Here is a 15,060-nt window from a genome sequence, read left to right on the forward strand (position 1 = left end):
GGGGGTGGGTGGGGTGGGGATGTGGCTTAATGGTAAAGCACCCAGGTTCAATTTTGAGGGGAAGGGTACATGCATGTACCTCAAAAAAAGTACATGCATGGGAATATCAAATTATGTCTTAGAATTATGTGAAATAGCAGGTTTATATTGGCATAAGAACTTTTTGAAAATTTGAAATATTCAGCTGATTTGCTATGGAAAAATTAGAAAATAAGCAAGGGAAAAAAATCAGGGGCTGTGGATGTAACTCAGTGGTAGAGCATGTGCTTAGCATCTGTGAAACCCCGGGTTTGATTCCTAGCATCAAAAAGTAAAAGCACCTTAATCCAGCCATCCAAAGATAGCTTTCTTTAGAATTTTACTTTGTTTTCTGTGCATCTATTTTACTTTGGTTTTGAACAAGGAAAACACTTTGTATTATTATAAATTTGCCTTTCTTATGTAACAATACATTAACTCTTTTGAGATCCATAAACATGTATTTTTTTCACATACATATTTTTTGGTTGTAGATGGACTCAATACCTTTATATTTTTTTTATGTGGTGAGGATCAAACCCAGTGCCTCTCATGTGCTAGGCAAGTTCTCTACCACTAAGCTACAACTAGAGCCCCAATATGTATTTTCATTAATATCACTATCCACAATGAAAGTATTATGCTGAAAATAGTAAGTAAAATGGATTTTTTACCCTTTTAACAGCTTTGGGATATAATTCGTATACTATATTTACCCATTTAAATTGGTGTTTAGTAAATTCAGAGTTGTGTGACCATGTGTACTACAATCAACTCTAGAACATTTTTATTACTCTAAAAGACATTCTATACATCATTCTCCAATCCCTCTACTCTCTCCAAACCCAGGGAGCCACTCTTTGTAGATTTGCCTATTCTGGATTTTTCATACAAATGTAATAATACGATTTTTTTTTTAACTGGGGGTTGAATTTAGGACCATTTTACCACTGAACTGCATCCTTAGCCCTTTTTGTGTTTTATTGAGGCAAAGTCATGCTAAGTTGCTATGAGTGGTAGGTTGCTGAGGCTGGCCTTGATGCTTGCGAGTCTCTGCCTCAGCCTCCCGAATTGCTGGCATTATAGGCGTGTGCCACCGCATCTGGTTCAATATGTGGTCATGTTTTAGTGGTTGGCCTTTTTCCACTCAAGCCAGTGTTTTGCAAGTTCATCCATGTATCATCTGTATCAGCACTCAGTATGGATGTACCAGTTTTATTTATCCATTCATCTGTTGGTACACATTTGAGTCTCTGCCTTTTGACTGTTAGGAGTAATGGCACAATGATCATTCATCTGTAGGTTTCTGTGTGGATGTGTTTTGGGTTCTCTTGGATGTATGCCAAGGAGTGGAATTGCTGGCTCAAATGGTGACTGTGTTTGACCACGTGAGGAACTGCCAGACGGTTTTTCTAAGTAACTGCACCATTTTAAATTCCCACAAATAAGCAGTGCTTGGTAGTCCCCTACCTGAGGTTTTCACTGTGGTCAACTGCAGTCGAAAAATATCAATGGAAAATTAAATAACTTACTAGAGCATATTTTTAAAAAGTTTTATTGTTAATCTCTTATTGTGCCTAGTTTATAAATTCCTTTATTGTAGTTATGTATATTCATGGACCATCTTGGAACACGTTCCCTGAAGATAAGGAGGGTGACTTTATGAGGACTCTAACTCTCCCACGTCCTTGCTAATACTTGTTGTGTCTTGTTGATGACAGGTGTTTCTGGTGGTTGTGAAGTGATATCTCCTGGTTTTTATTTGCTTTACCCTGGTAACTAGTGATGTTAGACATCCTCTGCTTGAGTCCCTTCCTTATCAGATACATGATTTACAAAAGTTTTCTCCCATTTTGAAGGTTTTCCCACTTTATTGATAAACTTTTGTGCACCAAGATTTTTTTTTTTTTGGTCATGCCAGGGATTGAACTCGGGACCTTACACATGCTAGGCAAGTCCTGCATTACTGAGCTATATCTCCAGCTCTAGTTTTTCAAATTTTGTTGTGCACATGTGTGTACATATATATGCACACATATATGAGATACATGGAATTCCTTTTGAGAGAACTTTGTTATTGTGAAATGGGGAGGAATGAAGCACTTAATCTAGCTTTTTGATCATGATGTGACAGTATTTGAGTAAGCATTTAAACAGTCCTCAGTGCCGTGAAATGATGTAATACTAACAGTGAAATGGAAAACCTGTGGAATAGCATGTGCCCCGAAGTCACACATTCTTGTGACTTAGACAAGAATGAAATGCTCAAAAATGAAGATAGCTTGTTCCATGACCAGATTATAAATGATTTAACATTTTTCCAAGTATTTTGTCAGTTGTTTTATATCACCTTTAAGTGAAAGTAGTGATGAAAAGAATCTCTTGGGTAATGGATTTATCTTGAATTCCAGTGTGTGGGTCAGTCCCGGTTAACTCATGTGTGCTACTTCTAGTAGCGGCTTCCCCTATATTAGTTGACATTTAACTTTGTACTGGTTTCCCTGTGCTAAAGGCTTTAACTTGTGTCATCTTTTAGTCCTTGTTTATTGTACCAGGAACTGAGCCACATCCCTAGCTCTTTTGTTTAATTTTATTTGGAGATAGGGTCTCGCTAAATTGCTTAGTGCCTTGCTAAGTTGCTGAGGCTGGCTTTGAACTTTTGATCCTGCCTCAGCCTCCTGAGCTGCTGGGATTACAGGCATGTGCCACTGTACCCAGCCTCAGTCCTTATTTTTTTGATTCAAGACAATTGGCCCAAGTGTGTAGAATAATGTTCTTTGGAGGATGAAGCTAAAAGAGACCCCATTCTTTGCCTGAATGGTTCCGAGCCAGGCCATCAGGCTGCCTTCTGGATGTGTGTGTGCTGTGCTGGAAGTCAGATGAGCAAGACTATCCTTGAGGAGCAAGACCTGGTGTTTCAGCAGGCTGGTCCCACCCCCATCCCCTCAGGGTGGGCTGGAGTCCCCGCCCCGCGCCTGACTGCCATGCATTTTTCCTAGCTATGAGGGCACTGGCCGGTCACTGTCCCTCAAGTTAATTCAACAGCTCCGTCAGCAGAGTGCCCAGAGCCAGGTCAGCACCACCGCCGAGAACAAGACCACGACGACAGCCAGACTGGCATCAGGTACCCTCGGAACCCTGACAGGGCTCTGAGGTTCACAGCAGGTCCCCTCAGACCCTCGTGCTGCATCCTTGCTTCTCTGTGACCTCTTGGGCAGTTACCAAGCTTTCCTGTCAGAGAGAGATGGGGTCCCCAGGAGGACTTTTCTTTTTCTGGCTATAGCTGTCGGGGGACCACGTGGGAGCCTCACTTGGGCCCTCTGGAGGCTGGACCCTTGTCGTCCCTGTCCTGGCACATGGTTGCATTGACTTAGCAGACCCCTGTGGGGTTGTTCTTGTGGCAAGTTGACTATCCACCAGAATAATTTAAAACTACCCCCTTTAAATACTCAAGACTTGGGTGTCTGGGTACCACGTGACAGAGATAAGGGTAGCATTCTTTCTTGCTCTGTTAGTGCATATTTAGTAATCAGTTCTAATGGTGTGTGTGTGACTTGAACAGCACGAACACTGCACGAGGTTTCCCTCCAGGAGTCAATCCGATATGCCCCCGGGGACGCTGTGGAAAAGTGGCTGAATGACTTGCTGTGCCTGGATTGCCTCAACATCACACGAATCGTCTCTGGCTGCCCCTTACCTGAAGCCTGTGAGCTGTATCCTCTGGGCCCCACTGGCCCTGTGAAAGGGAGGGGGGCGGTACAAGAATTAAGAGGTTTGGGGAGAGGTACAAGTTGAACATTCTTGCTGGGTATTGTGTCACTTCTAGTCCCGTGTCCTGACTTGGGAGACTAAGACAGGAGGATTGCTTGAGCCAACAAACGGTTCAGGGCCAGCCTGGGCAACATAGTGGGACACCATTTCTCAAAAAAAAAAAAAAAAAGTTTCTAGATTTCCTCCCTCCTTTCTTCTCCAACCTTGTGTGTGTGCTCTGGATGCTGGGCTCCTCCTCACAACTGAGGGGAAACCTATACTTCCAGGGTTCCTGTTAGGGCCCTCTGGTTTGTTTTGATTGCTTAACTCCCAGCCAGGTACTATGTTAACAGGGATACCCTCTTCTGCTACCACAAGGCCTCTGAAGTTTTCCTCCAGCGGCTTATGGCCCTCTACGTGGCTTCACATTACAAGGTAACTGCGCTAACCCTGCAGAGAGCTTCCACACGGAGCAGCTGAAACTCCCTTGGCAGTCCTTTTACTTGTCTTTTCATGCCTTTTGTTACCTGGTGGCTCAGGGGACCTTTCCACTGGGACTTTAAATGTCCCAATGGTGGTGAGGTCCCATGGTCTCACTGGAGAAGTTGTATCCCCGGCGTAGCTTGTGTGGCTAGTGTTGGGCTTCTGGCTTTGCACAGAGTACAGAATTCTTTTTTTGTTTTGTTTTGTTTTGTTTTTTTATTAGTTGCTCAAAACATTACAATGATCTTGACATATCATACATTTGATTCAAGTGGGATATGAATTCTTTTTTTTTTTCCCGTGTGTACAGATTGCAGTATCACATTGGTTTTACAGCCACATTTATACATACAGCCATATTAGTGTCTATTGTATTCTGCTACCCTTCCTATTCCCCCCCCTTCCCCTCCCATCACCTCTCTACCCACTCTGACACTTTACTCTTTTTTTTTTCTTCCTCACACCATCTTATATGTAATTTTGCAGTGGGGGTCTCCTTCCATCTTCTGTGCGATTCCCCTTCTCCCATTCCCATGCATCTCTCATCCCTATTTAATGGTAATCTTCTTCTCATGCTCTTCCTCCCTGCTCTGTTTTGAGTTACCCCCTTTATATCAAAGAAGACATTCGGCACTTGCTCCTTAGGGATTGGCTAGCTTCATTCAGCATAATCTGCTCTAATGCCATCCATTTCCCTGCAAATGCCATGATTTTGTTATTTTTTTGGTGCTGAGTAATATTCCATTGTGTATAAATTCCACATTTTTTTTATCCATTCATTTATTGAAGAGCATCTGGGTTGGTTCCATGGTCTAGCTATTGTGAATTGTGCTGCTATGAACACTGATATAGCTGTGTCCCTGTAATACAGAATTCTTCATGTAGTTCTGAGAGTGGGAGCTGGAGAAGATGGAGAGCTTCGCCTGTTTTTAAAGAGCACTTGTATTTCTCACCTGCCTACTAACCTGACAGGTTGAGATACCATCGCACTTACTGTAACCCAACTGGCCTGAGACCAGCTTTGTACTGCTGAACTCTTTTGTTTTTAAAAAGTGAATCTGATGGCTTAGAATATTGGGACCCTTAAAAAATTAATGGGCGGGTTGGGAAGGATACTTTTTGAAGCTCTGCATGGTATTTTTATGGATATTACAGATAGCCTTTAATGGAAAGCTGAAGAGTTAGATTTGATGGTGATTTTTCTTGAAATTGCAGCCTCTGGAGGAAGTTCACTTATTGGCTATGAAATGGTGCTAAACCTCTTATTCCACTCAGTGGCCTCAGCACTGAGAGGGCAGCAGGCTTTGGAGGTTCAGTCCTTCCTAAGCCATCGTGAAGAGTCTCAGCCTATTGTGATGCTAGAAAGGTGCCTGGTTGGGTTCTAGTGCCTAATTGGCTGTGGGGATGGTGGTACTGCCAGTACCCCATGGCTCTAAAGAGGCATTGAGTCTCTTGAGTCAAGGACAAGAGAAGGTAAACATTCCCTGCTGACCTGAGCTTTGTGCTTGTACCTGCAGAACTCTCCCAATGATCTCCAGATGCTCTCTGATGCACCTGCTCATCACCTCTTCTGCCTTTTGCCTCCCGTGCCCCCCACCCAGAATGCCCTTCCCGAAGTGCTTGCGGTTGTCCAGGTACAGAAGCAGAGGCATCCTTGTGGCATTGCCTTGGGGAGCACTTGGACATCAGTGTGGGAGGGGAAGCTGCTGACTCCTGGCCTTGAGCCAAGTGACAGGATCTGTTGGGGTAGGTGATCGGGTGTTGTTCAGAATTTGGAGCTGTCTCCACTGTCTGCCTCAGGTGTGCCTTGAAGGGGAGATTTCTCGTCAGTCCATCTTGAATAGCCTGTCTCGAGGCAAGAAGGCTTCAGGGGACCTGATTCCATGGACAGTGTCAGAACAGGTAAAGGGCTGTCCCTGGCACATCTGAGCAAAGCTGGTGGTGTTAGGAGATGTTTGTGTTGCTAAGTTACTGCTTTGTGTGTCTTACATAGTTCCAAGATCCGGACTTCGGTGGCCTTTCTGGTGGAAGGGTCGTTCGTATTGCTGTTCACCCGGATTATCAAGGGGTAACATGTTCACATGCCTTTCGACCCTGGTGTGCTGTTGGCTTTGGTCATGTTGCTGGCAACTGTTTGGGGCAGATGTACTTAGTTGCTTGAATAAGAAGCTGGTTAAAAAGCAAGTGAAGTTCTAGGCTTTTCTCTGCTCTGGAGATTTTAGCCAGTGCTCGGGGGTAGCCCGGCAGACAGGATGATGGGGTATGCTTCCTCTTGAGAATAGGGAACTTGAACCAGGTTGGCTTTCTGTAAGTACCCTCTGTCACTTGGAAAGGCCCACAAGAAATTAATTGTGGAAACATCCCTGTCAGTGGTATAGTAACAGCCCTGCTTTGGGGCTTGCTAATCTGGAAACCAAATAGCATAGCCAGCCATCCTTGGCCTCAAGTAGCAAATGGGCTGTTCTTGATGGGGTAGACCTTTGTAAGAATTGGGGTGACCCTTCGTTCAGTCTTGAGTCTCGTCTCTAACTGCATTGAGGGATTCCATTGGTACCCTTTATCAAGTGTAGTTTAACCAGGAGTGAAGGCTCTAGAAGTGATGTGGGGACTAGAAGTAGCTTTGCCTAAGAACATCTCTTCCCTTTGCCCATCCCCCATTTGCTCGTAGATGGGCTATGGCAGCCGAGCTCTGCAGCTGCTGCAGATGTACTACGAAGGCAGGTTCCCTTGTCTGGAGGAAAAAGTCCTCGAGACATCCCAAGAAATCCACACCGTAAACAGTGAGGTGAGTGTGTTTGGGCAGGACACCTGTGCTGGGTGTGGGAGGATAGTTCTTTGGGACTTGAGGGGCACCACTGAGAACTGTGTAGAGGTCTAGGCTCTTCTCTACTTAGGGAGGGGGCTGCTTCTCCAGCCTAGTGCTTGAATGGAGATCCTCAGACCAGTACCATTAATATCACCTGGAAACTTGTTAAAAATGCACATTTGTAGCTGGTGTGGTGCATGCCTGTAATCCCAGTGACTTGGGAGGCTGAGGCAAGAGGATGGCAAGTTCAAGGTCAGTCTCAGCAACTTGGTGACACCCTGTCTAAAAACTAAAAAAATAAAAAGGTGTGTGGGGGGGTGTACTCTGGCGCTGTTGCTTAGTGGTAGACCACTCTTGCATTCTCTAGTGGGGGGATTGTGATCCCCACCCCAGATCTGCTGAATTGGACTCTAGTGGTGGCTTCCCAGTCTATCCAGTGTCTGACGTATGGTCAAGTTTGAGAAGCCTTGCTCTGCAGCATCCCCCTTGTTAGATCTCAGACTATGAAAGTTCATCAGTCCTTGCTAAGGATAATAGCAGTTGATTGACAGCTTTTCACATGTACTCATTGGTCTTCATAGTGCCTGTGTGGGAGCTAGGGAAGGGATTTTGTTTAATGTCGGACACAAGACATTTTGTCATTTTTTCAAGGTCCCAGAGCTGTCAGGTGACAGAACCTGGACTGGATCTTCAGAACCCTGCCTCTGTGGGTTCTTAATTTTATTAGTTTTTCTCAGCTCTTTTCCTGCCTTCTCGACCCAGAGCAGTGTGATTCCACACATACCCAGGCTTTAGGATACCTGGGAGTGATCACCTGACTCATTGAAATTGTTTGAAAACTGCAGGAACAAAGAAAGAAATGTCTTCTGGTTTAGGTGTGTGGGGTGCTTAAGAATGTCGCTAAGGCCCTCCCTCTGGGTGGTGTCCTTTCCCTTTGTCTCCCTAGGTCAGCTTGTTGGAGGAAGTTGTCACTCCCCGGAAGGACCTCCCTCCCTTACTCCTCAAACTGAATGAGAGGACCGCTGAGCGCCTGGATTACCTGGGTGTGTCCTATGGCCTGACCCCTAGGCTCCTCAAGTAAGTGCCTACCTATCCTGTTTCCCTGGCATCACCTTGATAGTGAAAGACTTCTGTGGGCCCTGTGTCCTGGGCAGCCAGTGTCTGTATGCCAATTCCCTGTTCCTCCTGGCCCTTGCCACTCCCCAGAGGGTACACATGATGACCTGTTCTCCTTTTTGCAGGTTTTGGAAACGAGCTGGATTTGTTCCCGTCTATTTGAGACAGACCCCGGTGAGTGAGGCATTGGGCAGAGCCTTGGTGAGGAATGAGGTCACCATTGGCAGCAGGTCTGTCCTTGCACAGAGCTCTGGTGTCTACTTATGTGCCCTAAGCAGCTGTCCCTGCTCCTCTGCATAGAGGTAGTATTTTGAGGACACTGAAGGAGCCTCCTCCTTTCGAGGCCATATAATCATGCATACAAGGGGCATGCCTAGCACATCTAAGCTTTATGCTTCATTATAGAACAGCAGAGGTACACATGGACTTGTTCATCAGACTGTAGAATCCTATAAACTTGGGGTGGGGTGCCTGAACTTTAGGAGTACAGATGAGCAGTCTTGTATTTCAAGTTGCTATCTGAAGGAGGCACGAAAATATGTGGCTATGACAGAGCTGCTGGATTATTGAGGGCAGATGTGAGAATTAGGGACTTTCAGTTCACTTAAAAATATATTAGCACCTGCAGAGAATCGGGTGGTTTAAAGAGATAAACCATGAAGCTTTTTTTCTAATGGATATAAATGGCAGAAAACTGAACACAAGCTATCTTCAGAGAGTGAGATGTTCCGTGAAGAAATCTAGATTCTAGCATAATCTGGCACCAAGCTGAGGGGCAGCCTTCGTACTGCATCCCCTGGACCTGCACCACTTGACCCTAGAGCTGAAGGAGGCAGTGGGGCTGGAGATGAAGTTTGGAGGGTCACCAGCACAGTCATACTAGAATATAATCCATGAGAGTGAGGATTCTTAAGTCTGTTTTGTTCACTCATGGGTTCTCGGCACGTGTTCAGAGAATGGATGAATATTGACGAAGCTACTGGACATAGAAGGGTGTGAGGCCTTGGCTTAATGTGTAGGAGGAGGAGCAGGGAGATGCAGGCTGGGAGACTGAGAAGGAGCGGCCTGATCTGCAGGAGGTCAGGGAGTGTGGTGTTAGAAATTGGGAGTAAGGAGTTTCAAGGAGGGGACTCGGTTGCTGTTTAGAGAGTAAGAGGACAGAATTGACAAGTGGATTTGCCAGCACTGGTGATGGGAATGGGTTGAAGCTTGCCATCTGATTGGAGACAGTGCAGGGGGGGGGGTGAAGGACACAGAACACAAATGGACGTCCTTTTCTGATGCAAAAGGGAGCAAAGAAACAAGGTGGCTAGCGGGAGAGCGGCAGGGAAGGTTTGTCAGGTGGGAGAGTCTCGAAGTTATGCCTGCACCCTGCAGGGATGGTGTCCGTGGTGGCACAGGTGGAGAGGGCTGAGTGCAGGCCTGGAGGTGAGGGGTGGGACTCGAGCAGACTGGCAGCCACTTCATCCCACAGCAGGAAGACAGGCTGAGTGTGGGTACTGAGGGTGCTGGGCAACATTTAGAAGGATGGATTCTTGGATTGCTTGTTTCCCTAGTGAGGGGAACAGCCGAGGGAGTGTGGGAAGTGTGATTTGGAGCATGCAGAACTGGTACACCCTGGGTCATATAGTGTCCACTTGAGGGTTCAGAGTGGACCTAATGAAGACTGCTGGGTGTTCAGCCACTTGTGTGGGTGCGGAACAGCACATGCATGGGGTATGTCCTTGTCAGTGCACCTGGTTGGGACTGGGTGGATTTGGCCATTGAGGGCAGGAGAGTGCAGGGTGGTAAGCTTCAGCGCAGCCCTGCCTCTCCCTGGTCTTGTGCTGCTTGTGACTTGGTGTTTTGTTCCCTCAGTGCTCTTCTATGGCAAGTCACTAGGTATTTTTTGTGCTGTGGAATTTGTTATGTAGTAAAAAAAAAACTTAAACTGTGGTCTCACCATCACTGTGTTAGCCTGAGCTCGCACGCCGACTGCCAGTTTGGGATTGAGGGCGTGGCCCTGGAGTCTGTATTGTAGGGCACCAAAACCACATTGACTGGATCAGGCTGCGTGTAAGCTGTCAGTCCTGAGGTCAGAACCTACACCTTTAGGAAGTTGTGTGCGGGTGATCTCTGAAAGCTTGTGTGGGAACTGAGGTGCTGTGGGGAATGAGGGCGAGGCCCTGCCACCAAGGGTCTCTGCTGGCTGGGGAAGGAGAAGGGGTTGCAGCACAGAGCCCTCCTCTATGTGCTCACCCTTCACCACCAGTGGACCCTTTGGATAAGGGGTTCTCGGTGCCAAGGAGGAACATTTGTCTCCAGAATGACCTGACTGGAGAACACTCGTGCATCATGCTGAAGACTTTGACTGACGAGGACGAGGCTGACCAGGGAGCCTGGCTCTCAGCCTTTTGGAAAGGTAAACGCAGGCGGAGTGGAGAGGGCACAGGGGGTTGAGGAGCCGGGATGCCTGCAGCTCACTAACTCTGCCTGATGGTCCCGCAGATTTCCGAAGGCGATTCCTTGCCTTGTTGTCCTACCAGTTCAGCACCTTCTCTCCTTCCCTGGCTCTGAACATCATTCAGAACAGGCACGCGGGGAAGCCAGCCCAACCTGGTGAGTTGGGTGGGATGGTGGTGGAGAAGGGAGTGTGTGGGTTGTGGAGTGGGGTTGAGGGCCTGGTTCTAACGTCTCCCACCCACACCTCCCTTCACCATGACCTCTGGGATATGACTAGACATGAGTTATCACAGAAGTTCAGACAGCAGCTAGCTCTGGGGCCTGATTTAAGTCCTGGAATCTAGGGGTAGTGACATTGTACAAGGGGTACATGGCCAATCTGTGGAAGTACTTTGTGCACATCAATTTTGTTTGAATAGTTAAAATGTGAATATTTTAAAAATATATTGTTAATAGCTGTTTTGTTTCCAGTTATAGATATACATATGTGTGTATACATAATTTTATATATTTTTATAACACGTGTCTGTATACTTTTTTTTGCCAATTGCATTTTTAAAGATTTTTTTATTGTGGATAGACTTTTTTTTTTTTTTTTTAATATGTGGTGCTGAGAATTGAACCCAGCGCTTCCACACATGCTAGGCAAGTGCACTACTGCTGAGCCCCTGCCCCTTGCCAATTGCATTTTAATGGAAAAAAATCATGAGTCCCTTTGGCTGCACTGGGCAGAGCAGAGCACGTATACTTTCTGTGAGGCTGGATTCTGAGGAACAGTGATGGTGGGAGAAGGGTGGTGTTGTGTCCCTTTGACCTTAGGGCTCAGGAAGCCTTTTCTGGACTGGGTATTGGTGTGGGGACTCTGTCCAAGTCACATGCCAGTTGTCCCTCTGCCTGGCGTGGAACTGCCCCCTCCTTTGGGAGGAGTCTGTGCACAGTCAGCTCAGGTTGTGTTGGGTCGGTGGCCAGGCACTTGTAGGTGGGTGCTGCATGTGCGGGTGCCATCCCTTGGCTCCTGGAGTCCTGGCCATCTGACTTTTATCACCCCTGCAGCCCTAGGCCGAGGGGAGCTGGAGGCACTCTTCCTCTCCTATGACCTGAAGCGACTAGAGATGTATTCACGGAACATGGTTGACTATCACCTCATCATGGACCTGATCCCGGCCATCTCCCGCTTGTATTTCCTGAACCAACTGGGGGACCTGGCCTTGTCTGCTGCCCAGTCGGTAGGTTACTGGTGCTCATGTGGGGGCAGAGCAGGGAGGGCTGTGGAGGTATCTATGTGCCGGGCATTGGGTTGGGCTCTTTGACATAGATTGACATAGCTGATAGGTAGGTCTTGGCCTTATCCTACAGGTCTAGGGTTAAACGCTGTACCCAGCTGTACATTTAGTAAGTGGTCAGCAGCACTTGAGTCCACGTTCTTACCCCCCAACACGTTGCTTTGATGCCTAATTCTGCCTTACCAGAAGCCCAGGAAACCCCAGGCATGTAATGCAGTCCTGAAGCAGGTGTTTGTCAAGATAATAAAAATGAGATTGGGGATTTCAGGAGGGAGTGTTTCTTGATGGTTTCAGTGACAAGATGAAAGAGATGCCAGAATAAACAACGTGGGCCTGTGACTTCTACCAGATAGGTTTGGTTAAAAGGAGGATAGCTGGTTCTCGGGGCCATTTTAATGGGTCAGGGCCCGTCCTGGAGGCAACTCCAGCTGTATTTTTATCTTCTAGGCTCTTCTTTTGGGGATTGGCCTACAGCATAAGTCTGTGGACCAGCTGGAAAAGGAGATTGAGCTGCCCTCGGGCCAATTAATGGGACTTTTCAACCGGATCATCCGCAAAGTGGTAAAGGTAATCTCGGCCTGAGAAGAGTTTGGTCTTTACAATAATATGACAAATCCACTCCCTGCCCTGTGTCTGAATGACTGTTAACGGGTGGTAGTATTTGCTGCAAATCTACACAAATGCACACACACACACATACACACACACACACACAGACGTAGACGTTTGGGACATTGGCTGAATCTCTTAAAGTTCTGGGTTCTCTCCTGGGGTCCATTTTGAGTGTCTCCCCATTGTGTTTGTATGCTCTGAGTGCTCCTGAACTCTAGAGCACAGCTCTGCATCTTGGAGATGTACCTTTAAGACACTAAATGCCTGGGTAATGAGTGACTGAGTTCCTGTTGCTTTGTCACCTTCTCCACATTGTCTTTTGTAGCTGTTTAATGAGGTGCAAGAAAAGGCCATTGAAGAGCAGATGGTGGCAGTGAAGGATGTGGTCATGGAGCCCACGATGAAGACCCTGAGTGATGACTTGGTATGTCCCTGCTCAGGGCTTCAGAGTCCAGAGTTTGTTCTCGTCAGTGTGGCCTGTGATTGTGGGATATCTTCCCCATCCCCTCGTCGAGTCCCTGTGCTGTCTAAGCCAAGTAACACTCTGCAGGTCTGAGCCTGCGTCTTTGTTGCACATGGGCCTAGTGGTACCTCCTGCCGAGTGTGTGGAAGGATAGGAACCCAGCGTCTACTGGTGTAACTGTTCTGTCCTTTGGGGTACTCTCTGCTCCTGTGTATTGTTCATCCCTTGACTCTGGGTCCTTGACCACAGGATGAAGCAGCAAAGGAATTCCAGGAGAAACACAAGAAAGAAGTGGGGAAGCTGAAGAACATGGACCTCTCTCAGTAAGGCCCCTCTTGTTTAAGGGAAGGGTCAGCTTTAGGGCCTGCATCCTTCTGCAGGTCTCTCCTCAGCCACAACCTTGGTGCCCTGGAAGCTGGTTCAGGGAACCAGTTTCAGGAGCCTAACAGCTAGAGAACCCTGAAGAATTGAGACTGAAGTTTCAGAGGAATTGGTTTTCCCAGATCCCTTCAAGTTGCACTCACTAGGTCCCTGGAGTTCTGTGTCATGCCTCAGAGGCCCCTCTCGGAAGAGGGGATGGTAAGCAGATGAGCACCTACTTTTTAGGGGTCACATCTGTGCATTTGACTCTTCGTGTGAATTTGTTTGAAGAAAGTATTCTGTTTCCCCAAATCGAAATTCCCTGCGCGATAGCCTTCTGTGCTGGGCATCTTGTTCTCTTTTGAGCTTCATCTGCAGTGTCCTCTTTCCCTCTACACCTGAAGGTCAATGGATTTGACAGTCCCTGCATGTCAGGACTGATACCTCTAGAATTAATGACCTGTGACCCTTTGTGCTGTGTTGTCTGTGACCTGGTCATGAGTGATGTGGTTGGTGTGAGTTGGGGTGGCCAGGATTCCCAGGTCAGTGTATTGAGTGCAATTTCTGCCCTCCCCTTTGCCGGATTAACACTCTTGATGTTCCAGGACTATTGGATCCAAAAGAGGTGGGTCAGGGCGGAAGGCGGAGCTCTGGGCAGACGCCTGCAGGTGGGAACGAGGAACGGGATTGCAGGGGCCAGTGGCTGTTCTGGGCAGTTGATGAGAGTCTCGTGAGAAGCCAGCAGGCTGCCTTCCATGTGGGACTGTCCTCACTGGCGCCTGATGGCAGGCCTTGCCAGCTCTGTTGTTATGATACTTCTGTCCTGTGGAGTGAAGCTGCACGACTCAGCCCAGCTGCGTGCCTGTCCTTTTCCCTCTGTTCTTCAGACCTTAACATGGTTCATCCTGGCTTTCACGGCAGGAGCTGAGAGTGTTGTCACTGATCTGTTTTCTTTTAAGAGTCCTCTCCTCTCTGTCAGGTTTTGACATTTCCCCTCTTTTTGTAGGTACATAATCCGTGGGGATGATGAAGAGTGGAATGAAGTTTTGAACAAAGCTGGGCAGAATGCTTCGATCGTCAGCCTGAAGAGGTGAGGGTAGAAGTGTCGCGTTCCACGACTAAACACTTGGGGTTCCTCCAGGTGAACTGGGCGGCACAAAGTAATCGTGCAGAGATGGAGAAATACCTTTTTCTTTGGGTCCTGTGACGGCTCCTCTGACCTCAGGGGTCTGTAGAAAAAGAGCGAGGAGCACGTGCTGAACCCTTCTATTGGAGAAGCCATTCAAATGAGGCAAGGAGTCAGGTTTCAGGGGGTTGAATCTAGGTTCCTGATTTCTGCTGTCAGCAGGTTGGCTGACATCTAAATAGGCCATGCCCATCTCATGAGCTGCGTGGGGATAGTGGCAGAGCAAGCGAAAAGACCAGAGCGAGGCCTGCCCAGGCAGAGGGGCAACATCGGTTCAGTCTACTCTGTGCTCAGTGCCTATAGCTTGCGCGCGCGCGCTCGCTCTCTCTCCCCCTCTCTCTCTCTCTCTCTCACACACACAGAGCCTGTGCCTGGCTTTTGCCACATCTCCACATTCTCATCACTCAGGGCTAGGGGGCGCTCGTTTCCTATGTGGCAGCTCCTGACTTACAGTCCCACACAATGACAGGAGCCTGGTGTAGATGCTTTGAGACAGAAGCCATGGCTTGTCTTTCTGCTGAGAGTGTGCCAGGGCCCCCTT

The 15,060-nt window shown here is 47.6% G+C and overlaps 1 protein-coding gene across 4 annotated transcripts in view; it reads left to right on the forward strand.

The window, feature by feature from the left end:
- The window catches only part of Nat10 (N-acetyltransferase 10), a 39,224-nt gene that overhangs the window by 21,170 nt on the left and 2,994 nt on the right, over positions 1–15,060 (forward strand). For all 4 annotated transcript variants that reach the window (XM_015477758.2, XM_015477759.2, XM_048788568.1 and 1 more), the window contains 16 exons: positions 3,018–3,142; positions 3,581–3,731; positions 4,107–4,203; positions 5,769–5,885; positions 6,052–6,153; positions 6,245–6,319; positions 6,920–7,036; positions 8,004–8,134; positions 8,299–8,347; positions 10,478–10,574; positions 10,661–10,771; positions 11,669–11,841; positions 12,346–12,465; positions 12,836–12,934; positions 13,223–13,296; positions 14,340–14,423. In XM_015477758.2, the coding sequence (XP_015333244.1) occupies positions 3,018–3,142; positions 3,581–3,731; positions 4,107–4,203; positions 5,769–5,885; positions 6,052–6,153; positions 6,245–6,319; positions 6,920–7,036; positions 8,004–8,134; positions 8,299–8,347; positions 10,478–10,574; positions 10,661–10,771; positions 11,669–11,841; positions 12,346–12,465; positions 12,836–12,934; positions 13,223–13,296; positions 14,340–14,423 (1,722 nt within the window). The remainder of the gene's footprint in view (positions 1–3,017; positions 3,143–3,580; positions 3,732–4,106; positions 4,204–5,768; positions 5,886–6,051; positions 6,154–6,244; positions 6,320–6,919; positions 7,037–8,003; positions 8,135–8,298; positions 8,348–10,477; positions 10,575–10,660; positions 10,772–11,668; positions 11,842–12,345; positions 12,466–12,835; positions 12,935–13,222; positions 13,297–14,339; positions 14,424–15,060) is intronic.

The sequence above is a fragment of the Marmota marmota genome, unplaced genomic scaffold (genome assembly GCF_001458135.2).
Source record: "Marmota marmota marmota unplaced genomic scaffold, marMar, whole genome shotgun sequence".
NCBI classification, from domain to species: domain Eukaryota; kingdom Metazoa; phylum Chordata; class Mammalia; order Rodentia; family Sciuridae; genus Marmota; species Marmota marmota.